Raw genomic sequence first — 27983 nt, 5'->3', positions numbered from 1 at the left:
GCACCCCCCTGCATCCTCAAGCCCTCCCGGCCCCAGCACCCCCCTGCAGCCTCAGCCTCTCCCTCCCTTTTCCACTCCTCTCTTCCTCTCTCCATCCTCTCCTCCCTCACTGTCATGGCCCAGCTGTGTGGTAACCAGTGAGTTGTATACTCCTCTCTTCCTCTCTTCCGCTCTCCATCCTCCTCTCTTCCACTTTTCTCTTCCTCTCTCCATCCTCCTCTCTTCCTCTCCTCCCTCATTTTCTGCCATGGCCCAGCTGGGTGGTAACCAGTGAGTAGTATACTCCTCTCTGGGACAGTAGTTGTTGATGAGTGCCCTGCTCCACCACCACACCCTTCTGGAAGACAGCGATCAGGTCAGCGTTCTGGATGGTGGACAGGCGGTGGGCCACCACGATACACGTCCTGCCCTGCCGAGCCACGTCCAGTGCCTCCTGCACCACCTGGGGGAGGGAGGGAGGGGGACAGGGAGAACAGAGAGAAAAAACATACAGTAGTTATAAAGTCTGTATCATGAATCCAAATAGAGATATATAGTTTAACAGCACACACACACTCACCCTCTCGCTCTCTGTGTCCAGTGCGGAGGTGGCCTCGTCCAGCAGCAGGACTTTGGGGTTGCGGAGGATGGCTCTGGCGATGGCTATACGCTGCTTCTGACCTCCTGACAACTGGGTCCCCTTGTCACCGGCTTGGGTGTCATACTTCTACTCAGTGGGATGAGGGGAGGGAAAGAAAGAAAGACAGGTTATCCTCGTCATCTCACACAGGACATAAGTAAATCCTAGGGCTGGTTTCCCCAACACAGATTAAGGCCGGGATTAAATTTACGATTGAGCTGACATGCGTAGCGTTTACCATGAACGCGAACGCCTGGGGAAAATGCCTTTAAAAGGCGTATTGTTGGCTGTGTAGTGCTCTATGCTACAATGCGCCTTGCATCGAATCCCGGCCTAAATCTAGCCCTGGACTAACACACATTCACCATTGAAAATTGCTTTTTAAATCCAGGACTAGGCTTAATCTGTGTGTGAAAACCCTCCTAGTGAAAGACAGTGTAAGACCCTTACACAGGGAACAGCACTAAAATGACATGAGCTTTATGAGTCCAGTAATGACCTGCAGTGTTATCTCTGGCACGGCATCTGAGAGAAGCTGATACCACTATCAGTCTGTCTGTGGTTATCTGACCATGCAGCCGCTATTAGGGTCTTGGTGCTGATGTGGAGATCTCAAGAAACCAAACTTACAAAAGCAGAAAATGCTTACAGTAGTAGTAGCAGCAGCAGTAGTAGTATTATTAAAATCAGTAGCAATAGTAGTAGTGGTGACAGTAGTAGTATTGGTGGTAGTACATTTTAGTAATTTAGCAGGCGCTCTTATCCAGAGCGACTTACAGTTAGTGCATACATTTTCATACTGCCCCCCCCCCCCCGTGGGAAACTAACCCACAACCCTGGCGTTGCAAGCGCCATGCTCTACCAACTGAGCTACAGGGGACTACAGTAGTAGTATTGGTGGTAGTAGTAGTAGTAGTAGTGGTTACAGTAGTATTGGTGGTAGTAGTATTAGTGTGTACCTGAGGCAGGTCGTCTATGAAGCTGTGTATGTTGGCAGCTTTAGCAGCACTCTGGATCTCCTCCATGGTAACTTTGCGTGTGTTGTCTCCGTAGGCAATGTTCTCTGCCAGACTACAGTCAAACAGCACGGGCTCCTGGGATACGATGCCCATCTGGGCCCTCAGCCAATGGATGTTAAGCTTCTTAGCATCACTGTCATCCAACATCTGAGGAAGAAGAGGAGGTGGAAGAGTTAACATCAAAGTTGGATAATCCTCTAATGTTTGTCATTTTATCAGTGGCCTTAGCTGGGCAATAACCCACGCACACATGCACTTTGAGCAGGAACATAACCCACAAGGTCTCAGTACAGTAGAGGGTTATGAAGCAACAGTGTCAACATCCTGGCCTGTCAATCAGTAATTATAGAACCCTGTTTCAGTAGGACAATATCTACACAGTTACACAAGGAGAACGATGGCAAACACATGGAGGACACATTACATTTACATTTACGTCATTTAACAGACGCTCTTATCCAGAGCGACTTACAGTTAGTGAGTGCATACATTTTCATACTGGCCCCCCGTGGGAATCGAACCCACAACCCTGGCGTTGCTAACGCTATGCTCTACCAACTGAGCTACACGGGACACATGGAGAACACATGGAGACACATGGAGGACACATAGAAACACATGGAGGACACATGGAGGACACATGGAGGACACATGGAAACACATGGAGAACACATGGAGGACACATGGAGACACATGGAAACACATGGAAACACATGGAGGACACATGGAGACACATGGAGGACACATGGAGACACATGGAAACACATGGATAACACATGGAAACACATGGAAACACATGGAGGACACATGGAAACACATGGAAACACATGGAGGACACATGGAGACACATGGAGAACACATGGAGACACATGAAGACACATGGAAACACATGGAGAACACATGGAGACACATGGAGACACATGGAGAACACATGGAAACACATGGAGACACATGGAGGACACATGGAGACACATGGAGGACACATGAAGACACATGGAGGACACTTGGAGACACATGGAGGACACATGGAGAACACATGGAGGACACATGGAGAACACATGGAGACACATGGAGAACATGGAGGACACATGGAGACACATGGAGGACACATGGAGACACATGGAGAACACATGGAAGACACATGGAGACACATGGAGAACACATTGAGTGCTCTATGTTTTCATGTATTTTTGCATATAAAAATTCTAGCAAATATCTCACTGTCTGACTGGTGACAGTGATCATTAAACATACAGTACATATAGCTTTAATAATCAATGTGTGTATACACGTGTGAAAGAGTCTATGTTTGTGGGAATGTGCGGTGTTTGTGGGAATGTGTGTGTGTATGTGTGAGTTGGTTCTTCTATCCTTGTGGGGACCTGAAATCCCCCAAAGTCCCCACAAGGATAGTAAAACAAAAATTATCCCTTGTGGGACATTTCCACGTCCCCATGAGGACAAAGGCTATTTTAAGCTTAGGGGTTAGGTTTAGGGTTAGGGTTACAATTAGGATTAGGAGTTAAGTTTAGGGTTTGGGTTATGGTAAGGGTTAGGGTTAGGAGTTAGGGAAAATAGGATTTTGAATGGAAATTAATTCTATGTCCCCACGAGGATAGAAAAACATAACATGTGTGTGTACCGTGTGTGTGTGTGTGTGTGAACCGTGTGTGTGTGTGTGTGGACTCACCACTGTGCCCTGTAGTGGGTCGTAGAATCGCTCCAGTAATTGTATGGTGGTACTCTTCCCACAGCCACTGCTGCCCACCAGGGCTAGAGTCTGTCCCTTCTGCACCTTCAGCTCCAGCCCCTGCAGGACAGCAAGGTCTGGACGGGACGGGTAGTTGAACGTCACCCCCTCGAAACGCACGTTACCATCAAAGTGGTCCTGGAGGGAAGAGAGGGAGGCAGAAGAACATCAGTTCATGAAATAATCCCCTGGCATGTACTATACAATCACTCCACACCTCTTCACTGTGATAGCCACTGTGTGTGTGTGTGTGTGTGTATGTGTGTGTGTGTGTGTGTGTGTGTGTGTGTGTGTGTGTGTGTGTGTGTGTGTGTGTGTGTGTGTGTGTGTGTGTGTGTGTGTGTGTGTGTGTGTGTGTGTGCGTGCGTGCGTGCGTGCGTGTGTGCGTGTGTGTGTGTGTACCGGTGTTTCTCCCTCCTGTGAGCAGTTGTCTATGGCAGGTTCTCTGTTGATGAGGAACATAAGGTGAGATGCTGATATCTTGGCCTTGGCATAGTTAGGCGTAAAGGAGTTGGCCTCTCCTACTGCCATGGCTCCGTACAGCACTGCAGAGATCACCCTGGAGAGAGACAGAGAGAACAGGTTACTCTCTGGCTAACATGTATCTTAAATGGATAGTTCACCCTGCAGAGATCACCCTGGAGAGAGAGAGACACAGAGAACAGGTTACTATCCATCTAACATGTATCTTAAAGGGATAGTTCACCCAAAGTACAGAATTACATATTGGTTTCCTTACCCTTTAAGCAGTCAATGGGCTGCTTTGGTTTTGTTTACCTGGCCACTGTTTCCAGATGCTAACTTTTTAGCATTTGGGGCACAAATACAATGCAAGTCAATGTTACCAACATTATATTTACGAGCTTCATGTTCAAATCACCACTGCTTCAAGTGCCCAAGACACATCTCTGTACTATTGGGAACCGAGCCTTCTGTTCCATTGCCCCTCGCCTATGGAATGCTCTCCCTGACCATCTGAGAGCCGCTACATCAATTGGAGCCTTTAAAACTAGCCTTAAAACACCTTTCTACAGACTATCTTTCTCATAGTCCTAATCTGAAAAGTATTTTAGCACCTAGCCTACTATTGCTATTACCTGCCTTGATTCAAATGATCTGCCCATGTAGAGCTTTGAGATAACACTGTAATGAAAAGCGATAAATAACTGCATCGAGTTACACAATCAATTTAAGATGCTATGATTTGGACATGTGTCACGGATTCTGCCGAGGCTGCCCCTCCTCCTTGCTCGGGCAGGCTTCGGCATTCGTCGTCACCGGAATACTAGCTGCTGCTGATCTATGTTCTATGTTTCTATGTTCTACCTGTTGTTGTCTGATTGTCACACACCTGTTTCCCATCATGTAATTTCTCCTTCCCTATTTAACCCGGTGGCTCCCATTGTGTTTTGTGCGTGTTTTTTTTTTTCGTTTCGTGTGTCGTTTGGTGAGTGGGTTTTTTCCTCCCTGTGTGGGGGTATTTTGTATTGGTTCTTTACTTATTCAGTAAAGTACGTTTTCATAGAGTTCTGTGTCTTGCACCTGACTTCGATCCACCGCATTATACTGACACTCGTGACAGAAACACGCACCAAAATGGAGTCAGCAGATACAGCCAGTCAGTTCAGATCGATGGAGGAACGCGTTCAACGACAGGAGAGCATGATCCAGGCTCTCGGTACCGCTTTGGAGAGAGTGGTAAATGCTGTGGACTGATGGGGTAGAGGTGGCTTTCCTACACCTCCTCCAACCACTCAACCACCCATACCACTGTCCACCCCTTCGCCACCTGGGTCCAATGGGATTCGGCTCTCGCTCCCGAGGGCATATGACGGTACACCAGCCGGGTGTCAGGGTTTCCTTCTCCAGGTAGAGCTCTACCTGGCAACCATTCACCCGGTGCCCTCGGGATACGAGAGCGTGTCCGCCCTCATCTCCTGTCTGTCGGGGAAGGTGCTCGAGTGGGCCAACGCCGAGTGGGCCAACGCTGAGTGGGGAGGAATTGACGCTACATCTGTCCGCTATGAGGATTTCACAGAGCGTCTGTTCCACCTAAGACAGGAGAGGAGGAGCGCCCAGGATTTTGCGCTGGAGTTCAGGACTCTGGCAGCCAGCGCAGGATGGAATGAGAGGGCCCTGATCGACCACTATCGATGCAGCCTAAGGGAGGACGTTCGGCGGGAACTGGCCTGCAGGGATACCAACCTCAACCTGGACCAACTGGTGGAGATGTCCATCAGGCTGGATAACCTGTTGGAGACCCGCGGACGTTCTGATCAGGGCCCGTCCAGTCCATCTCCCAGCATCTCCGACCCTACCCCCATGGAGCTCGGAGGTGCTGCGCTTAGGGAGACCAGGAGAGGGGCCGTCCCCTGCACCAACTGTGGCCGCAGAGGACACACTGCGGGTCGGTGCTGGGGAGGGTCCCCAGGGAGTCGAGGCAGTAGGCAGAGCACTGGTCGACCATCTCAGGTGAGTAAGCACCCGACTCACCCAGAGCTCCCTGTTGGTCAGCTGTGTATTGAGGTTGTTTTCGCAGAGTTTTCTCCTCATTCCCAGCATAAGGCACTAGTAGATTCAGGCGCAGCTGGGAATTTTATTGATCGTCAGTATTCACTTAGTTTAGGGATTCCCACTGTTCGTGTTGATGTGCCCTTCCCTGTACATGCATTAGATAGTCGCCCGTTAGGGTCAGGCCTAATCAGGGAGGTCACCGCACCACTCTTAATGAGGACGCAGGGGGGTCATGAGGAGAGGCTTAGTCTCTATCTGATTGATTCTCCTGCGTATCCTGTGGTGTTGGGACTTCCCTGGTTAACCACTCATGATCCCACTATTTCCTGGCAACAAAGGGCTCTCAAGGGATGGTCCAGTCAGTGCTCAGGGAGGTGTGTAGGGGTTTCCTTAGGGGCTACTACGGTGGAGTGTCCAAACCAGGTCTCCACAATGCACATTCCTTCAGAGTATGCCGATTTGGCTCTCGCCTTCAGTAAAAAGAGGGTGACTAAATTACCACATACATTGTGTTCGATAAATCTCCAGGTGGGCGCTGCACTTCCGCGGAGTCACGTGTACCCTCTGTCACAGGAGGAGAAGGCGGCTATGGAAACATATGTTTCCGAATCTCTGAGACAGGGATACATTCGGCCTTCCACTTCACCTGTTTCCTCAAATTTGGATGGTGGGTTACGCCCGTGCATTGATTACCGTGGTCTTAATCAGATCACCGTCAAGTACAGCTATCCATTACCTCTGATAGCTTGTATGACAGAGTCATTGCACGGGGCGCGCTTCTTCACGAAATTGGATCTCAGGAGCGCGTACAACCTGGTGCGTATCCGGGAGGGAGATGAGTGGAAGACGGCATTCAGTACTACCTCAGGACACTATGAGTACCTCGTCATGCCATACGGGTTGATGAATGCTCCATCAGTCTTCCAATCCTTTGTCGATGAGATTTTCAGGGATCTGCACGGACAGGGTGTAGTGGTGTATATAGATGACATTCTCATATACTCTGCTACACGGGCCGAGCATGTGTCCCTGGTGCGTAAAGTGCTTGGACGACTGTTGAAGCATGACCTGTATGCCAAGGCGGAGAAATGCCTGTTCTTCCAGGAGTCCATCTCCTTCCTAGGGTACCACATGCCCGCGTCTGGGGTGAGGATGGAGAGTGACCGCATTTCGGCCGTGCGTAATTGGGCGACTCCAACCACGGTGAAGGAGGTGCAGCAATTTTTGGGGTTTGCCAATTACTACCGGAGATTTATCCAGGGCTTTGGTCAGGTAGCGGCTCCCATTACCTTGTTGCTGAAGGGGGAACCGGTGCGCCTGCGGTGGTCAGCTGAGGCAGACAGGGCGTTCAGTCATCTGAAAAACCTATTTACCTCGGCTCCAGTGCTGGCTCATCCGGATCCCTCCGGTTGAGGTGGACGCGTCAGAGGCTGGGATAGGTGCTGTACTTTCCCAGCGCTCGGGCACACCACCCAAGCTCCGCCCCTGTGCGTTCTTTTCGAAGAAGTTCAGCCCAGTGGAGCGCAACTATGATGTGGGGGACCGGGAGCTGTTGGCTGTGGTCCAAGCCCTGAAAGCGTGGAGACATTGGCTTGAGGGGGCTAAACACCCTTTTCTAATTTTGACTGACCACCGCAATCTGGAGTACATCCAGGCGGCGAGGAGATTAAACCCTCACCAGGCAAGGTGGTCCATGTTTCTCGCCCGTTTTGTTTTCACCCTTTCTTACAGGCCAGGTTCCCAGAACGCTAAGGCAGATGCTCTGTCCCGACTGTATGACACGGAGGAGAGTTCCGTGGAGCCCACTCCCATACTTCCGGCGTCGTGTCTGGTGTGACCGGTGGTGTGGGAGGTGCCACTCCTCCCCAGTATCCAGAGGGTCGTGTGTACGTCCCGCTGGAGGTCCGCGATCGTTTGATCTATTGGGCTCACACGTCACTCTCCTCTGGTCATCCTGGCATCGGTCAGACAGTGCATTGTCTTAGTGGGAAGTACTGGTGGCCCACCTTAGCTAAGGACGTGAGGGTTTATGTTTCCTCCTGCTCGATGTGCGCCCAGTGTAAGGCTCCTAGACACCTGCCCAGAGGGAAATTGCAACCCCTACCCGTTCCACAACGACCGTGGTCCCACCTATCGGTGGACTTCGTGACGGATCTTCCCACCTCCACACCACGATCCTGGTCGTTGTGGATCGGTTTTCTAAGTCCTGCTGCCTCATTCCTCTGCCCGGTCTCCCTACGGCCCTACAGACTGCTGAGGCCCTATTTACACACGTCTTCCAGCACTATGGGGTACCTGAGGATATAGTGTCTGATCGGGGTTCCCAGTTCACCTCGAGAGTCTGGAGGGCGTTCATGGAACGTCTGGGAGTCTCGGTCAGCCTGACCTCAGGGTTTCACCCCGAAAGTAACGGGCAGGTGGAGAGAGTAAACCAGCAGGTGGGTAGGTTTCTGAGATCGTATTTCCAGGACCGGCGGGGGGAGTGGTCGGTTTTCCTCCCCTTGGCAGAGATGGCCCAAAACTCACTCCGCCACTCCTCCACTAACCTTTCTCCATTCCAGTGTGTATTAGGTTATCAGCCGGTTCTGGCACCTTGGCATCAGAACCAGATCGAGGCACCTGCGGTGGATGAATGGTTTCGGCGCTCGCAGGGGACCTGGAACGCTGCCCATGTGCGCCTGCAATGGGCCATCGGGCGGCAAAAGGCGAGCGCCGACCGCCACCGCAGTGAGGCTCCGGTGTATGCCCCGTGGGGCCATTCAAAGTCCTGAGGAGATTGAACGAGGTATGTTATAGGTTACAGCTTCCTCCTGATTATCGTATTAACCCCTCGTTCCATGTGTCTCTCCTCAGGCCGGTAGTAGCTGGTCCACTCCAGGAGTCTGAGATACGGGAGGTTCCTCCACCCCCACTGGACATCGAGGGGGCACCGGCGTACTCGGTCCGTTCCATCTTGGATTCGAGGCGTCGGGTGGGAGGCCTGCAGTATCTTGTGGAGTGGGAGGGGTACGGTCCGGAGGAATGGTGCTGGGTCCCTAGGAGGGACATCCTCGATCCCTCCATGTTGACGGATTTCCACCGCAGTCATCCGACTCGCCCCGCACCGCGTCCTCCTGGCCGTCCCCGAGGCCGGTGTCGATGCATGGCTGGAGCCGCGCATCGGGGGGGGGGGTACTGTCACGGATTCTGCCGAGGCTGCCCCTCCTCCTTGCTCGGGCAGGCTTCGGCGTTCGTCGTCACCGGAATACTAGCTGCTGCCGATCTATGTTTCTATGTTCTACCTGTTGTTGTCTGATTGTCACACACCTGTTTTCCATCATGTAATTTCTCCTTCCCTATTTAACCCGGTGGCTCCCATTGTGTTTTGTGCGTGTTTGTTTTTCGTTTCGTGTGTCGTTTGGTGAGCGGGTTTGTTCCTCCCTGTGTGGAGGTATTTTGTATTGGTTCTTTACTTATTCAGTAAAGTACGTTTTCATAGAGTTCTGTGTCCTGCGCCTGACTTCGATCCACCGCATTACACTGACACTCGTGACAACATGAAGCGCGAAATTGCATTGCTTTTGCGTCACAAATGCTAAAACAGTGTACCAATCTCAGAAACTATTGTATCAAGCTCGCTAAAGTCTAATTTAAGTTCAATTTAAATTATCTTGATGTCATGCCAGAGAAATTTCTACTTGACATTGAAAGTGACATATTAGAACCACATGACACTTAAAGGTGCAATGTGCAGAAATCGCGCCTAATAGTTTGCCAAATTTTTGTTTATGTGACAAAACATGCAAAAGAGAATCATTGTAGCATCTAAACCGCTGTGAAATATATTTTCAATAACCCAAAATATGTTCAGCTGTTTGTCGCTGGTGTAAAAAAACGAGTCAAGTAAAAGACGCAAAAACAAAGCTTAAGAACGGAAACATAGAAACAGTGCAAATAGAACAGACCTACCACTTCTTAGACTTGCTTTCAATGACAATGGCAGATCTATAACATACATTTCTATGTGCATTTGGTCGGGTCACCCAAAAAGTGACATATTGCAGCTTTAATGACAATAGTAACATATGTTTATGACAGATGTTATGTTGCTGTTATTACAGTGTTATGACTGCCTTATGTACACCTTTTCAAATAAAATGTAATCCAAGCCTTTAGTCGTGTAGCCGTTAGTCGTGATATCTACTCTATAACGTCAGTTTCTATGGGTCACGTCAGCAATGTCATGGCTAAATGGCCATTGATGCTACGATGATGAGTCCCTAGATCAGCGTTGACCTCCAACACACTTCCCAGTGAGGTAATGATTAACCACAACCACCTTTGACCACTGTAATACCTGATATTCCTGTCAGGCCTAGCTGGGCCGGGGTGTGTTCTACTGTACCTGAGCTCTACTGTACAATGTACACAACATCCGGAACACTACTGTACCTGTCTCCACCCAGCACCCATATTAGGGAAGCAATTGAGTTGTTCCAACATGGCCTTATAGTCACATAGCAAAAGGCTATAAGGACAGTTGTGAACATGGACACTTGACTGAAGTATGTAAGTAAGGTAGCTGCTATACTCACAGGAAGACATTTTCGAAGGTCATAATGCCTTCCTCTATGAGCCAGGCTCCGAAGCGGAAGCAGCCTGCATAGGCAAAGTAGATCATAGCCTGAGAGAAGGAGAATGTGATGCCATACACATGGGCCTTCTTCTGAGAGTTCCTACAGAGGGAAAGAGAGAGGGGGGGATTAAAGAGAGGGGTGATTATATAAACAAAAGTTATATAGTACATTTACAAGACTGATACTGTTGACACATTAAAAACACAGCAATGAATAGGACTTTTTTTATAATGGAAATTATCAACTTTGTAGCACACGTACTTGTAAGGCACTATGAGGTTCTCCTGGTACAGAGACTCAAACTTCTGCTCTCTGGTGAGAGACGCCACCGTACGGATGTTCTCTATGGCTTCTGTGGCAATCTGTCACACACACACACACTGGTTAGACTCGAGAGAAGAACGTATAGATATTCACTGTGGCAAACTTTGGGAGATATGAAGAGAGTGCATAAGACGGGGGGTTGTGTACCTTGCCAGCCTGTTCTAGCTCTTTCTTGTCTTTGACAGCGTGACCAGAGAGCATCTTCATCTGTATGCCTCCAGCTACAGCCATGACAGGTACCACACACAGGATGAGAAGAGTCAGCTGCCAGCCGTACACAAACGAGATGATCAGACTGGTGCCCAGGTTAGCCACGTTCTGGGCCAGAGTGGCCAAACGCACTCCTGTAGCCTGGAGAGGGAGGGAGGGAGGGTTAGTGTGTGTGTGTGTGTGTGTTTGTGTGTGTGTGTGTGTGTGTTGTGTGTTCATGTGTGTGCTTACTACTTACCCCCTGTACTTGTGCTGCGTCTGTAGCCAGTCTAGTGGTGAGAGCTCCAACACTGTTCTTGTGACTGTCATACCAGCCCAACTCCTACAGGAGAACGGAGAGAGTTACATGTTAAAATTGTCTCTATAACCTCTATGAGCCTTTATAAACACTCCATAAGCCCTATAACCTATATGAGCCTATACAAACTATATAAGCCTAAATAAACAGCCTTACCTTTATTAAACACTCTATAAGGCTTAATAAACAGTATTACCTTTATTAAACACTATAAGGCTTAATAAACAGCCTTACCTTTATTAAAACATTATAAGCCTAAATAAACAGCCTTACCTTTATTAAACACTCTATAAGCCTAAATAAACTGTCTTACCTGTCTCATCATAGCTTTAAAGGCCATCAGTCTCAGCTTCATGGTCAGAATCTCACCAGCCTTCCCAAAACAGAATCCCTGGAGAGAAGACAACCACATATCACAGTCATAGTAAGTAAAACTTCAAGATGCTGTAGAAACACAAGGGGGGCCACTGAACTGCTGTAGGATAGATACAAACCTAATCGCTCCCACATTCTGTGGTAATTTGGTCAGAAAGTGAGAAGTCTGTCTGTTGATCATTCATCCTATTATTTAGCATTAGGTGAGGTGTGTGCTTACCTGTAGGAACATGGTTATGAAGGAGACGACTCCAATGACGGCGAACATGATAGAGTAGAAGGAGGAGCGTTGTCTAACCAGTTCTTGGTCTTGCTCTGCAAACACCTGAAACATGACAACAACACAAACATGATCATCTGAGGTGATGCTATTTGATGGAATATGACTAATTCAACTTACAGCAATGACTTGGGATAAGATGAATAAACTGAAATAAATGAGTAAACATTGAATGATGATAACTGGTATTAACTGATATTTAACATACAGCGATGATTTTAGAGAAGATGACAGCGAAGAGAGGCTGCATGCCTCCGTTGATAGTGGCACAGATCACACCAACCACCATATAGGGCCACTCAGGAAGGTTCAGCTTCAACACCTTCAGAAACGACACAGGAGGAACCTCCTCATCCTGGGGATAGAGAGAGAAAGAGAGAGAGAGGGGGGGGAGTAGAGAGAGAGAGAGAAAGGAGAGAGAGAGAGAGAGAGAGAAAAGAAGGAGAGAGAGTTAAAGAGAGAGAGATAAAGAGAGAGCGAGAGAGAGAGATAAAGAGAAAAGAAGGAGAGAGAGAGCGAGAGAGAGAGAGAGAGAGAGATAAAGAGAGAGAAATAAAGAGAGAGAGCAAGAGAAAAGAAGGAGAGAGAGAAGAGAGAGAGAGATCATCAGAAACATTCCAAATGGTACACCAATTATGTCCCACAGTGTATACTATCCACTACTGATCCTAGATTGAAATGGGAATATCCATTCTACCACCTCTAGCTCCATGGCCTTACCTCTTCCTCCTTCTCGGTCTTGTCCTTGTCTCCTTTCTCTGAGCCGATGAAGGATGATCCCTTGGTAGACTTCCTCCTGATGAGGGTGGTCTCTGAGAACGGCGTCACTGACGCACTCTTCTCCTCCAGAACCTGCTCCTCCACCTCCTCTTCGCCCTCCTCAGAACTCTTAAACGTCTGGAAGAACACAACAGAATAGATTATAGAGGAAAATGTGTGTGTATTTGTTCGTTATGTGGCTGTTTCGATAACGTTGTTTCCTAAATGGTGACATAGATGCAAGATGTGTGAGGAGCGTGTGTGTGTGTTACCTGCATGGTGACAAGTGTGTGGTAGACTCCTTCTTTTTCCATCAGTTGGCTGTGTGTTCCCAGCTCTACAATCTCTCCCTTCTGGAAGCCGGCGATGACATCAGCATTACGGATAGTAGACAGACGATGGGCCACAATGATGGTAGTACGACCCTGTCTCACCTGGAGGGAGGGGGAGGGAGGGAGGAGGGAGGGAGGAAGGGGGGAGGGGGAGGGGAGGGAGGGGGAGGGGAGGGAGGGAGGGGGGGGAGGGGGGAGATATGGGGAGAGAAAGGGGGGGCATAGCAATGTTTAATAGATGTTGATAAACTGGTGCAAAGGGTGCATGTGTGTGTGTGTGTGTGTGTGTGTGTGTGTGTGTCCTCTACCTTGTCCAAAGCAGCCTGTACGATGGTCTCACTTTCGGCGTCAAGGGCTGAGGTAGCCTCATCCAACAAGAGGATCTTGGGGTTGCGTACGAGAGCACGTGCGATAGCGATCCTCTGTTTCTGTCCTCCACTCATCTGGGTCCCTCTGTCTCCAACCAGAGTCTCAAATTTCTGCTCAACAGAAACAATATTATCAATATACTGTAATGAATAATTATCTAGCATGAGTTATAGTACTGCTACTACACACACACACACACACACACACACACACACAGACACACACACACAGACACACACACATACACAGACACACACACACACACACAGACACACACAGACACACACACACATACACACACACACAGACACACACATACACACACACACAGACACACACACACACACACACACGCAGACACACACACACAGACACACACAGACACACACATACACACACACACAGACACACACACACACACACACGCAGACACACACACACATACACACACACACACACGCAGACACACATACAGTAACGTACGTCAGGTAGTGTCATGATGAAGTCGTAGGCGTTGGCCTCCCGGGCAGCCTGTTCTATCTCCTGATGAGTGACGTCAGGTCGACCGTAGCGAATGTTCTCAGCGATGGTGGTAGCAAACAGGATGGGCTCCTGACTGACCACGCCAATCATCTCTCTCAGGAAGCGCACGTTCAGGGAGCGCACGTCATGACCGTCTACATACACCTACAGAACACAGAGGGCATAGTTACAGAACCAATACTGTGTGTGTGTGTGTGTGTGTGTGTGTGTGTGTGTGTGTGTTTTTCCTTGATACTCACTGATCCCTCTTGTGGATCATAGAACCTCTGCAGCAGCTGAACGGTGGTGCTTTTCCCACAGCCGCTACTGCCTACCAGGGCTATGGTCTGGCCACTACGCACCGTTAGAGACATTCCATTCAACACCTACAGAGAGAGACACACAGAAACACCCCATTCAACATCTACAAACATCTACTGGACATCTACATCAACACACACACACACACACGCACACGCACACGCACTGACACAAAGAAGGTAGCACATACTTTGACGTCAGGTCGTGAGGGGTAGGTGAAATGGATGTTGTTAAACTCTATGTTTCCTTTGATGACATCAGGCTTGTGGCCGTGGTCTGAGTAGCTGTTGATGTGGGGTTTCTGAACAGACCGACAACAACAGCAGTGAGGCTTAGAACATAAACATATACGTGTGATCATTCAAAGCAGGCTACCAACTAATACTATTACTGTACACATAAATTATACCATAAAATACTACAGGCCTATTATATTGCCGGTAACTGTTTTTCAACCAATATGGTGCGTGAGAAGAGTATCCTGGTTTATACAGAAGCATCAACACACACAGACACTGAGAGGTCTGGTTTATACAGCAGCATAAATATCCCCTTTTGAAGACTTCCTGTATTCCTGACTGCTCAGTGGGGGAAGATGGTCTGATTCTACTGTGTTAAGCGCTCTACAGAGTCCAAAACGTTTCCCCGTCCACACCATAAACATTATATAAGTAGACAGGAATTCTAGCTTGAATTCACGTCCCATTCAGAGCAGACCCGAGCTAAAATGGTGGACCGAATCAGAAATTATTGAGTGTGGTGGTTGAGGACTGTGAATTGTGCTTTAGCCTCCTGCTCTCTACACCCCTCTCTTTTAGCACCCTCCCTCCACCCTCTCACTTTCCATCAGACCCAGCTGTCTCTATGAGTCCCCTGCCTCTCTCTCCCCTCTTTCTCAGAGGGACAATAGGAGGAAGAGTGTTAGCCAGAGGGCAGGTTTATCTACGTGTGTTAGCTTAGCCCTGTTTATTGACACTAGTTTTTGGGTTACAGAGCATGTGTGTGTGCCTGTCTGTTACAGTGTGTGTGTGTGTGTGTGTGTGTGTGAGTGTGTGTGTGTGTTTGTGTGTCTGTTCCAAGGTGTGTGTGTGTGTGTGTCTCTCTCTCTTTCAGATCCCCCTGGGAACCTCACCCTTCCACAGTTTCCCCTTGTTTTTGTCTTTGGTGTGTGTGTGTGTCTGTGTGTGTGTGTGTGTGTGTGTGTGTGTGTGTGTGTGTGTGTGTGTGATTGGGGGGAGAGTTCAAAGAATGTAACTTTGATTTCTGTTGCTAGTAAAAAGTTAGTATTACAACACAACATTTTGATGGTCAGGGTATTCATATTCAATTCAGTGTGTATGTACTGTATGTAAGCATGGTAAGAGCAGGTCTGTCTGTCTGACTATGTGTTGTAAACTGAAGTCATCGTGAAACATTAACAAGCAATCATGAACCATTAACAAACACACAGTGAACTAAGCACAGTCCATTCTGCTATAACCACAGTGATGCTTTGCTCTGTGTTAACCCTGATCAGCCCAGACTGTGTCGGTGTGTGTGTGTCTTTCTGTGTGAGGAGAGGGTGTGTGTCTCACATTGTCGATGATGTTGTAGACTTTGTGTGCCGCCCCCCGGGCACTGGCGAAGGCCTGGACATTAGGAGAAGTCTGTCCCATGGCAAATGCCCCGATCAGCACTGTGAAGAACACCTACAGGACACAAATTAACATCAGTAAGTGTGTGTGTGTGTGTGTGTGTGGACGTGTTTAACTATAGTAAACTAACACAAATTTGACCAACTGACGACATTTTGTTAGTCCCCACAAGGTCAAATACTATTTCTAGTGGGGTTTAGGGTTAAGGTTAGCATTAGTGTTAGGGTTAGAATTAGGTTTAGGGTTAGGAGCTAGGGTTAATTTTAGGGTTAGGAGCTAGGGTTAGGTTTAGGGTTAGGGTTAAGGTTAGGTTTTGGGGTTAAGGTTAGGATTAGGTTTAGGGTTAGGGTTAAGGTTAGGTTTTGGGGTTATGTTTAGGATTAGGGTTAGGTTTAGGGTTAGAGGTTAGAGAAAATAGGATTTTGAATGGGACTGAATTGTGTGACCCACTAGGTTAGTTATAAAAGACTGTGTGTGTGTGTGTGTGTGCGTGTGTGTGCGTGTGTGTGCGCATGTGTGCGTGTGTGTGCGCATGTGTGCATGTGTACTCACGGTGAGGACAGTTCCAATGGTGTATTCTCCAGATATGATGAGTGTGCTGCCATACCAGAAGGACAGAGCGTAGGACAGGTAGATCATCAGGAAGGTGAAGCCCATAGCCATGTTAGCAGAGATGGCTTTACGGATCCCCATGTTCATAGCATCCTCCAGGTTCTTCTGGTACCTGTGGTACAAAACACCACACACACACACACACACACACACACACACACAGGAATTGAAAGAGAGAGAAAAACACAGAGAGACAGAGAGAATGAGAGAGAGAGACAGAGAAAATGAGAGAGAGATACACAGAGACAGAGAGAATGAGAGAGAGAGAGAGACTCAGAGAGACAGAGATAATGAGAGAGAGAGAGAGACTCAGAGAAACAGAGAGAATGAAAGAGAGACTCAGAGAGACAGAGAATGAGAGAGAGATACACAGAGAGACAGAGCGATTGAGAGAGAGAGAGAGGCTCAGAGAGACAGAGAGAATGAGAGAGAGATACACAGAGACAGAGAGATGGTATACATATGAAAACAAACCACACTAATCCAATTGTCATCTGCACTGATGGTTTTACACAGAGTGGTCTGGACTGGTCTATCCATTTATAGAACAATAACAACTACTGACTCTGCTCAGGCTAATGGTCTTTACAGCAGCAACAAGTCCTTTAGGAACATTATCCTGGTGACCTGTCCGTTGCCTTAGTTACTGCTCCATTAACGTTAGCAAAAAGACTCCATTCTACCCCCCTCTCGCTCTCTCACACACACACACACACACACACACACACACACACACACACACCTGGTTATCTCCTTCTGTTGTCCACCAAAGGCGAAGACTGTTCTGACAGAAGAGATCACCTCCTCAGCCACGGCTCCAGCTTTAGCATAAGCACCCTGCTCCAGGGACGTGAAGGATGTCAGTACCTAGAGACACACAACGGAGAAAGAGGAGAAAGGGAGTCAAGAGAGGTGTTTGTGTGTGTTTGTGTGTGTTTGTGTTTGTGTGTGTTTGTGTTTGTGTGTGTTTGTGTGTGTTTGTGTCTGTGTGTGTTTGTGTCTGTGTGTGTTTGTGCACACTCACGCATGCGTGTATGTGTGTGTGTGTGTGTGTGTGTGTGCGAGGGCATGTACGTGTGTGTATGTGTGCATGTGTTTGTGCGTGTGTGTGTGTGTGTGTGTGTGTGTGAAGCCCACCTTGCTGAATATAAAAGCAGAGAAGCCCAGCACAGGGCTGACAGCCAGGATGACCAGGGTGAGCTTCCATCCTTGGCTGAAGCCGATGATGAAGGCAGCGATGAAGGTGGTGAAGGACTGGATCAACATGCCCACCTTGTCCCCTATCCCCTCGTTGATCTTATAGATGTCACTGTGGAGGGGAGGAAACACAGAATAAAACACACACACACACACACACACACATACACACACACACACACACACACACACATAAACACATACACACATATACACACACATACATACATACATACATACATACATACATACATACATACATACACACACATACATACACCTACATACACACAGTTGAAGTCAGAGGTTTACATACACTTAGGTTGGAGTCATTAAAACTTGTTTTTCAACCACTCCACAAATTTCTTGATAACAAACTATAGTTTTGGCAAGTCGGTTAAGACATCTACTTTGTAATTTTTCCAACAATTGTTTACAGACAGATTATTTCACTTATAATTCACTGTATCACAATTCCAGTGTGTCAGAAGTTTACATACACTAAGTTGACTGTGCCTTTAAACAGCTTGGTAAATTCCAGAAAATGATGTCATGGCTTTAGAAGCTTCTGATAGGCTAATTGACATCATTTGAGTCAATTGGAGGTGTACCTGTGGATGTATTTCAAGGCCTACCTTCAAACTCCGTGCCTCTTTGCTTGACATCATGGGAAAATCAAAATAATTCAGCCAAGAAAAATTATAGATCTCCACAAGTCTGGTTCATCCTTGGGAGCAATTTCCAAACGCCTGAAGGTACCACGTTCATCTGTACAAACAACAGTACGCAAGTATAAACACCATGGGACCACGCAGCTGTCATACCGCTCAGAAAGGAGACGCGTTCTGTCTCCTAGAGATGAACGTACTTTGGTGCGAAAAGTGCAAATCAATCCCAGAACAATAGCAAAGGACCTTGTGAAGATGCTGGAGGAAACAGGCACAAATGTATCTATATCCACAGTGAAACAAGTCCTATATCGACATAACCTGAATGGCCGCTCAGCAAGGAAGAAGCCACTGCTCCAAAACCACCATAAAAAAGACAGACTACGGTTTGCAACTGCACATGGGGACAAAGATCGTACTTTTTGGACAAATGTCCTCTGGTCTGATGAAACAAAAATAGAACGGTTTGGCCATAATTACCATCGTTATGTTTGGAGGAAAAAGGGGGTTGCTTGCAAGCCGAAGAACACCATCCCAACCGTGAAGCACGGGGGTAGCACCATCATGCTGTGCGGGTGCTTTGCTGCAGGAGGGACTGGTGCACTTCACAAAATAGATGGCATCATGAGGAAGGAAGATTATGTGGATATATTGAAGCAACATCTCAAGACATCAGTCAGGAAGTTAAAGCTTGGTCGCAAATGGGTCTTCCAAATGGACAATGACCCCAAGCATACTTCCAAAGTTGTGGCAAAATGGCTTAAGGACAACAAAGTCAAGGTATTAGAGTGGCCATCACAAAGCCCTGACCTCAATCCTATAGAAAAGTTGTGGGCAGAACTGAAAAAGCGTGTGCGAGCAAGGAGGCCTACAAACCTGACTCAATTACACCAGCTCTGTCAGGAGGAATGGGCCAAAATTCACCCAACTTATTGTGGGAAGCTTGTGGAAGGCTACCCGAAACGTTTGACCCAAGTTAAACAATTTAAAGGCAATGCTACCAAATACTAATTGAGTGTATGTAAACTTCTGACCCACTGGGAATGTGATGAAAGAAATAAAAGCTGAAAGAAATAATTCTCTCTACTATTATTCTGACATTTCACATTCTTAAAATAAAGTGGTGATCCTAACTGACCTAAGACAGGGAATTTTTACTAGGATTAAATGTCAGGAATTGTGAAAAACTGAGTTTAAATGTATTTGGCTAAGGTGTATGTAAACTTCCGACTTCAACTGTACATACACACACATACACTCACATGCAAACACACACATGTGCACACGCACCATATTTGATTGAACAGGGCTGTTTAAACCCCAAAGCTACATCCAGATGGTATCAATGTAAAAAATTAAATAATAATCACCCTATAAAAGCCAATCTATTCCTATAGGTAGTCTACTCACTCTGTTAGGCGTGTGTTGAGTTCTCCCGTCTCGTTGACGTCGAACCAGCCGATCTCCTGCTGCATGATGCAGTGGAAGAAGAGCTTCCTGAGGCGCTTGACCTGCCTGCCTGCCGCCAGTGTCCAGAAGGCCACCTGCATGTAAGCTGCTACCAACACCACCGCACCCATTATAGAGTAGTAGATAGCATGGCTGGAACACACAGACATACAGCTGGTCAATACACACACATCCGGACACACAACCTTAATGATGGTTTGTAGATAACTGGGACACAGGGGCACAGTTTAGCGAATAATTACTTTGTAAACATGACGGTGACACAGGGCATTACGTGACAGTGCACATACTGTATGTGTGTTTACATTACGCAGGTGAATCTATACGTATTAATCTATACAAAATACCATCCATTATGGAGTAAATAGCAAGGGTACAGAGACACAAAGTCAGAGAGGTAAAGGTGATCTCCTGAATATGCCATTTGGCATTAACATTTATTTTATAGTTAAGTAGCTCCTTTTCCTGGACCAGATCTTTAAATTCTGAGGCTCTGTATCCGTTCACATATCTAAAATATGTAAAATCGGCGTATTTCAACTTTCTGTGGTTAAAAATAAAAGAAGGTCCTAAAAAATCCTACCCTATGACATCATTGAGTAGAATTAAAAGTTTTCAAAACCTGCAACGAGTTTCAAGCCAGGGGGAGTGCATTTTCCAGCACCCAGTGTCACCGCGAATCTCATAGTTTGAAAATCACCATTTTGAAAATGTCTTTACTTTTAATGACATAATTTTTAAAGACCTTTCATCTTGTCTTTTTAACCACAGGACATAGAAACACCGTTTGGAATTTCCCTTTAACTATGCAGTTCACTCTGTCTAGGTTCTGAAAATAGATTAAGTCCAAGTTCCCGCGATATACTGTGAGAATTTGCGGACTCATGGATACGGATCCTCAGAAATGAATCCAGTCAAAGATCAGGAGCTACTCCTTTCTTGGTAAAAGGAAATATCATTGAGTCTTAGACTCACCCAGTCATCTCCTCTCCCAGAGTGGTGTTGAAAACAGGGAAAGTGATGTCTAGAGCAGGAAAAGATGTGACAGTTAGACAGTTAAAGTGCAATTCCACCACTTTTCAACCTCATATTCATTATCTCCAGCACCAAACCAGTGTCTACAGAGAGGGAAAAAAGTATTTGATCCCCTGCTGATTTTGTACGTTTGCCCACTTACAAAGACATGATCAGTCTATCATTTTAATAGTAGGTTTATTTGAACAGTGAGAGACAGAATAACAACAACAAAATCCAGAAAAACACATGTAAAAAATGTTATATAAATTGATTTGCATTTTAATGAGGGAAATAAGTATTTGACCCCTCTGCAAAACATGACTTAGTACTTGGTGGCAAAACCCTTGTTGGCAATCACAGAGGTTAGACGTTTCTTGTAGTTGGCCACCAGGTTTGCACACATCTCAGGAGGGATTTTGTTCCACTCCTCTTTGCAGATCTTCTCCAAGTCATTAAGGTTTCGAGGCTGACGTTTGGCAACTTGAACCTTGGGGTCATAGGCAGCATTCCTCCTCCTCCAAACACGGCGAGTTGAGTTGATGCCAAAGAGCTCGATTTTGGTCTCATCTGACCACAACACTTTCACCCAGTTCTCCTCTGAATCATTCAGATGTTAATTGGCAAACTTCAGACAGGCCTGTATATGTGCTTTCTTGAGCAGGGGGACCTTGCGTGCGCTGTAGGATTTCAGTCCTTCACGGCCTAGTGTGTTAACAATTGTTTTCTTGGTGACTATGGTCCCAGCTGCCTTAAGATCATTGACAAGATCCTCTCGTGTAGTTCTGGGCTGATTCCTCACCGTTCTCATGATAATTGCAACTCCACGAGGTGAGATCTTGCATGGAGCCCCAGGCCAAGGGAGATTGACAGTTATTTTGTTTTTCTTCCATTTGTGAATAATCGCACCAACTGTTGTCACCTTCTCACCAAGCTGCTTGGCGATGGTCTTGTAGCCCATTCCAGCCTTGTGTAGGTCTACAATCCCAGAGCTCTTTGGTCTTGGCCATGGTGGAGAGTTTGGAATCTGATTGATTGATTGCTTCTGTGGACAGGTGTCTTTTATACAGGTAACAAGCTGAGATTAGGAGCACTCCCTTTAAGAGTGTGCTCCTAATCTCAGCTCGTTACCTGTATAAAAGACACCTGGGAGCCAGAAATCTTTCTGATTGAGAGGGGGTCAAATACTTATTTCCCTCATTAAAATGCAAATCAATTTATAACATTTTTGACATGCGTTTTTCTGGATTTTTTTGTTGTTATTCTGTCTCTCACTGTTCAAATAAACCTACCATTAAAATTATAGACTGATCATTTCTTTGTCAGTGGGCAAACTTACAAAATCAGCAGGGGATCAAATACTTTTTTCCCTCACATTTTATATGTGAAAACAGAACGTTTCTATGATCTGTGGTTAAAAAGATAAGAAGAAAGGTCCTAAGAAAAGCTTCTCTGTGACATCACAGTGATTTTCAAAACCTGCAACGAGTTTCTAGCCAGAGGGAGGGTCATTTTCTTGATCCCCACGTCACCGCGAATCTCATAGTGTTTGAAAATCACTGTTTTAAAAATGTTGTGACTTTTGATGATGTTATCAGGTATAACTATTTAACTTTATATTTTTTCTACAAAACGTCATTTTCACGTGTAGACACTGGTATTGTGTTGGAGAAAATGAAAATGAGGTTGAAAAGTGGTGGAGTTGCCCTTTAAGAGTGTGTGTGTGTGTTTGTATGCGTGTGTGTGTGTTTGCGTGCATGCTTGTGTGTGTGTGTGTGTTTGCGTGCATGCTTGTGTGTGTGTGTGTAATGACTGACTCACTGGTGAAGTTATTCTGTGTCTGTATGGAGTCTCTTATGAAGCCGTCAGTCATGTCCCCAAAGACGATACACATGAGAGGAAGGACAGTTCCATTGACAATGGCCATGATGGTCCCCAGCACCATCATCAACCTGTCCCAACCATCAGCAAACCTGAACTATAGCGGGATGGGGGAGGAGGAGCAAGAGTGAGGTGCAGGGTTGGGATATGAGGAAAGTGAGAGATTGGGAAGGAGAGAGAGAAAGGGAGTAAGAATTAAAGAGGGGGAAGGATGAGTGGAGAGGAAAAGGGAGAAAGATGGACAGATGAGCAGAGAGAGAAAGAGAACATATGAAGGTAATAAATACTCTGGGTCAGTGGAGGCTCCTCAGAGGAGGAAGGGTAGGACCAATTTCATACACATTTAAATTGTAAAACATTAAAAAAGTTATCATTTTTAGATAAAAATATACTAAATATAATCACGTCACCAAATAATTGATTAAAACACACTATTTTGCAAAGAAGGGCTACAGTAGCCTCAACAGCACTCTGTAGGGTAGCACCATGTTGTAGCCGGAGGACAGCTAGCTTTCATCCTCCTCTGGGCACATTGACTTCAATACAAAACCTAGGAGGCTCATGGTTCTCACCCCCTTCCATAGACTTACACAGTAATTATGACAACTTCCGGAGGACATCCTCCAGCCTATCAGAGCTCTTTCAGCATGAACTGAAATGTTGTCCACCCAATCAGAGGATCGGATAATTAATCTAGTACTGAAAGCATAAGCTACAGCTAGCTGGCACTGCAGTGCATAAAATGTGTTGAGTAGTTCTCTCAAAGAGAGAGAAAGACAATAGTTGAACTGTTTTGAACAAATTCATTTCTTCCAAAATTAAGGAGAAGCAAGAGAGAAATAGAGAGAGAGTCCTTTTTTTTCACTTTCAGTTTCACTTACTTGGCTAGCAAATGCAGCTAGCTAGTTTAGCCTACTGAAACACCCTGCTCAAATAGAGGGATGCTATGTTAGCTAGCTGGCTATGACTTTCCAACACAACACTGGAACCCTTCCAAGTCAAGGTAAGCTTTTGGTATTACTAATTTATTGCCACCAGGGCCCGCCGGTGTAACTGATTACTGACTGTACACTGTAACGTTACTGCATGATTGTTGCAGGTTTACTAACGCGTTAGTTCTAAAAGCTATGCTGACTATGACGTTACATTAGCTAATACGGTGACAACGATGTAGGCTGTGTGTAGCGGTTTGGATTGGAAAGGTTTTTTCGCCTGGTCACATACAACTGATGTGTTGTGCATTGAAGCCCACAAGCGAAGGGAAGAGGTGAGAGGAGGAGAGCGCATAGATGCGACAAGGAATACAACGTGGCTGCTATGAAAGTGAACTGTGTTTACGCGTGATCGGGGGTGTATTCATTCCGCTAATTCTGTTGAAAAACATTTCTTAAACGGAAGCAAACGGAACAAAACGGGGATAAATATACCTGAATTTGTCCAATACAAACTACTGTTTGTAATTGTTGGACTAATGATTACACACTATATCAGCTAGATGCGGGCAAGAGTGTGCAAGGCGGTATTGAATGTCACTGTCTGTCCATGTGTCACTGTCTGTGAACTCAAATTTGTCTCTTGACCTGTGTGCACCTACGAGGGAAAATTAGAGTATCATGTAGTAGCCTAAACCTATTGCTGTTACATTGAACTGGGTGAATGGAATATGAATGATTCATCCAATATGCTGTAATAGAAATAAGGCCATGCTCATAAAAAAAAAAATCCTCCCTCATCTTAAACGGCACTAACCACCACTGCTCTGGGTCATTGTGTATGTAGAGCTCCAGTATGTTTCTCCAGTAATAGAGGCTCCTAACCAGAGGAAATTCAACCTTCAGCTATTCTACTGGCTCAGCAGGGGACCAGAGGAAACAGACCACTCCCCAACCCCCCCTATTTCCACACTCATATCTGATCTGGGTTCCAACTTTACAAGCATGCACGCAATTTGCTGCACACGTTCACATGTAGGCACACAGTCACACACACACACCTTCACACAACCCCCCACCCAACCACATACAGTGGGGAGAACAAGTATTTGATACACTGCCGATTTTGCAGGTTTTCCTACTTACAAAGCATGTAGAGGTCTGTAATTTTTAAGCAAGCAGCTTGGTGAGAAGGCAATAACTGTTGGCGCAATTATTAGAAAATGGAAGAAGTTGAAGATGACGGTCAATCACCCTCGGTCTGGGGCTCCATGCAAGATCTCACCTCGTGGGGCATCAATGATCATGAGAAAGGTGAGGGATCAGCCCAGAACTACACGGCAGGACCTGGTCAATGACCTGAAGAGAGCTGGGACCACAGTCTCAAAGAAAACCATTAGTAACACACTACGCCGTCATGGATTAAAATCCTGTAGCGCACGCAAGGTCCCCCTGCTCAAGCCAGCGCATGTCCAGGCCCATCTGAAGTTTGCCAATGACCATCTGGATGATCCAGAGGAGGAATGGGAAGAAGGTAATGTGGTCTGATGAGACAAAAATATAGCTTTTTGGTCTAAACTCCACTCGCCGTATTTGGAGGAAGAAGAAGGATGAGTACAACCTCAAGAACACCATCCCAACCGTGAAGCATGGAGGTGGAAACATCATTCTTTGGGGATGCTTTTCTGCAAAGGGGACAGGACGACTGCACCGTATTGAGGGGAGGATGGATGGGGCCATGTATCGCGAGATCTTGGCCAACAACCTCCTTTCCTCAGTAAGCGCATTGAAGATGGGTCGTGGCTGGTTCTTCCAGCATGACAACGACCCGAAACACACAGCCAGGGCAACTAAGGAGTGGCTCCGTAAGAAGCATCTCAAGGTCCTGGAGTGGCCTAGCCAATAGAAAATCTTTGGAGAGAGCTGAAAGTCTGTATTGCCCAGCGACAATCCCGAAACCTGAAGGATCTGGAGAAGGTCTGTATGGAGGAGTGGGCCAAAATCCCTGCTGCAGTGTGTGCAAACCTGGTCAAGACCTACAGGAAACGTATGATCTCTGTAATTGCAAACAAAGGTTTCTGTACCAAATATTAAGTTCTGCTTTTCTGATGTATTAAATACTTATGTCATGCAATAAAATGCAAATTAATTACTTAAAAATCATACAATGTGATTTTCTGGATTCCGTCTCTCACAGTTGAAGTGTACCTATGATAAAAATTACAGACCTCTACATGCTTTGTAAGTAGGAAAACCTGCAAAATCGGCAGTGTATCAAATACTTGTTCTCCCCACTGTATATTCACACACACACCCAAAGAATACCTCTGGGCCCTGATAATAAATACACTACAATGTGTAAAGCTGGAGAGGTATGTGATAGTTGGTCTAGGCTACTCACCAGAGCTATGGCGCCAATCATCGGCATCTTTGGCTCTTTCTCCTTTTCCCCCTTCTTCCCTTCATCTTTATCCTCACTAGAAAAGACAGAATATGTACAACATCATTTTATAAATCATCTTTATATAATAATCTTTCAATTTTAATAAGGGCAGATAAAGTTATTCAGTTATTGAGTTATTTAACTCAGGGACTAGACTGTAATTCCGATTACAGTATGAAGGAATAATAACACAAATCAATATTATACTGACTATAGAAACAATTGTTGACAAAATACAAATACCCAAAGACAACATTCTCAACATAGCACCTCAATATTTACCCAATGTCTCCGTTTTGCTCAATCTTGGCTTTGGCCACGGCTATCTCATCCTTCTTGCCCATGTCTGGGTGCTATGGCATGTAGGAGACAGACAGACAGGTACAACCGTACAGGTGAGATCGCAAAGACATATAACGGTAAGATATTTAACCGTCCTCAAGAGTCTGGGGAAAGACAAACTTTGACACCTGCAATAAAGTATTTAAGGGGCTAACCCACAGGCTAAACTCAGCACAGGCGTGCGTGCGAATTCATTGTTTAAATGATAACGAACTGGTTGCCTGAGACTGACTCCGGCTCATAACATATTGACCACATAACTAGAATGAGATTATATTTCTATGGTCTGGACTGGGTAGTAAATTAAGACCCTCAATATGCCCCAGAAGCCAAGTCTACTTCATATTTACCAAGCCTACTTTTGAAATAAATAGTTTTGTAATATAAGCTATAGTCTATACTTTTATTGTAGGGTATTAGAAATAGAAGTTTACATTACAACGTGTAACGGAAGATCCGGTCGAGCGCATTAAAAATACATAATGGTTGTTGTTAGATAAACTCACCGCTTCTTTCCCGCCACCCCGCACAGGACCTTTCTCTTCCCTCGATTCTATTTTTGACACTAGTTGGTCCGCTATCGGTGCTTACCCGCACAGCCCCGGTGCTGTCCTCTCTATCTCTCTCTGCTTCGCTCTGACAATAGAGAAACAAGGGAGGCAGCAGCTCTTCTTACACGGGGTGACATAATTTACTGCCGCATGCCGCCCCTGCTCAAGTCACACCTTCTGATGTCCATCTGTCTGTCCTTGACCTCGACGTCAGGAGCTGCTTTAAGGGAGGCGACAATGACCTGTAGATTGGGTTATGGCTGAGTGTGTGTCTTTGTTATTACATTAGATACAGAACATGGCGGTCTCATGTTGCCGCTATTCGAGAGACCACCACCGCTATTTTTCTATCTCACAACATCATGAACCAACAGTGGGCATCCATATAGCCTATGTCCAATCTCGTATAAAGAATGGAGAGCCTACCAGTTCAGCAAAATGAACATCTTATTGCCTGTTTGATCTATTGATGAACACAGTGTAAACAATGACTAGAAATGATCTAGGCCTAGCCTATAGTAAATGTTTGAGTGACTGTCACACTCTAATGCCCCTTACCCCTTCTTCTGATTGTTCAGCTTTAGGCTCAAACTGTTTCTGTTATTAACTACATTGACAACCCACACTGTAAAAATAAATAAATAAATAAAAAACACCCACAAATCAATTGTTTCAACTAATTATTATTAAGTAACTGGTTCCACAGCCTTTTTTTTGTTTACTCAACTTTTGGGGCTAAGTGTTATCTGAACAAACAAAAATTCAGTCCATTTAAAATTATGTGTTTTCTCAACTTGTTAATTCAACTATAAATGAACATTGATGATTTTATTTTTCCTCCAGACTGATTTAGTGCTTTGTCTTGTTCACTCTGTTCTAATGAGTCCTGGCGGCTTGTGTAGCTTTGTAAAAGGAAAAAGACTCCCACACA

General features: G+C 46.0%; 1 protein-coding gene and 1 non-coding gene across 3 annotated transcripts; both read right to left on the bottom strand.

Moving 5' to 3' along the window:
- Nucleotides 1-26: 26 nt before the first annotated feature.
- Nucleotides 27-27220, bottom strand: LOC121543228 (ATP-dependent translocase ABCB1). Of its 2 annotated transcripts, none has more exons than XM_041852976.2 (28): nucleotides 27008-27220; nucleotides 26442-26512; nucleotides 26118-26193; nucleotides 22725-22881; nucleotides 20865-20913; nucleotides 19830-20021; nucleotides 17692-17863; nucleotides 17297-17421; nucleotides 16495-16666; nucleotides 15883-15996; nucleotides 14499-14609; nucleotides 14248-14373; nucleotides 13949-14152; nucleotides 13405-13575; nucleotides 13037-13198; nucleotides 12726-12902; nucleotides 12214-12360; nucleotides 11946-12050; nucleotides 11664-11741; nucleotides 11291-11374; nucleotides 10990-11193; nucleotides 10780-10880; nucleotides 10477-10617; nucleotides 3791-3947; nucleotides 3329-3526; nucleotides 1579-1785; nucleotides 560-706; nucleotides 27-442 (listed from the first exon to the last, which is right to left on the bottom strand). In XM_041852976.2, the coding sequence occupies exons 2-28, from the start codon at nucleotides 26501-26503 to the stop codon at nucleotides 236-238; spliced, it is 3846 nt and encodes a 1281-aa protein (XP_041708910.1). In that variant the 5' UTR covers nucleotides 26504-26512; nucleotides 27008-27220; the 3' UTR covers nucleotides 27-235. The 2 variants fall into 2 exon arrangements, with proteins under 2 accessions (XP_041708910.1, XP_041708911.1); XM_041852977.2 differs by having other exon boundaries at nucleotides 27093-27220.
- On the bottom strand, nucleotides 2139-2212 carry trnaa-agc. Its single transcript has one exon. It is a non-coding gene; the product is annotated as a tRNA-Ala (tRNA).
- Nucleotides 27221-27983: the final 763 nt, after the last annotated feature.

The sequence above is a fragment of the Coregonus clupeaformis genome, chromosome 17 (genome assembly GCF_020615455.1).
Source record: "Coregonus clupeaformis isolate EN_2021a chromosome 17, ASM2061545v1, whole genome shotgun sequence".
Classification (NCBI taxonomy): Eukaryota; Metazoa; Chordata; class Actinopteri; order Salmoniformes; family Salmonidae; genus Coregonus; species Coregonus clupeaformis.
Note: the sequence above shows the minus strand (reverse complement) of the source record. Positions and strands in the feature narration are given on the sequence as shown.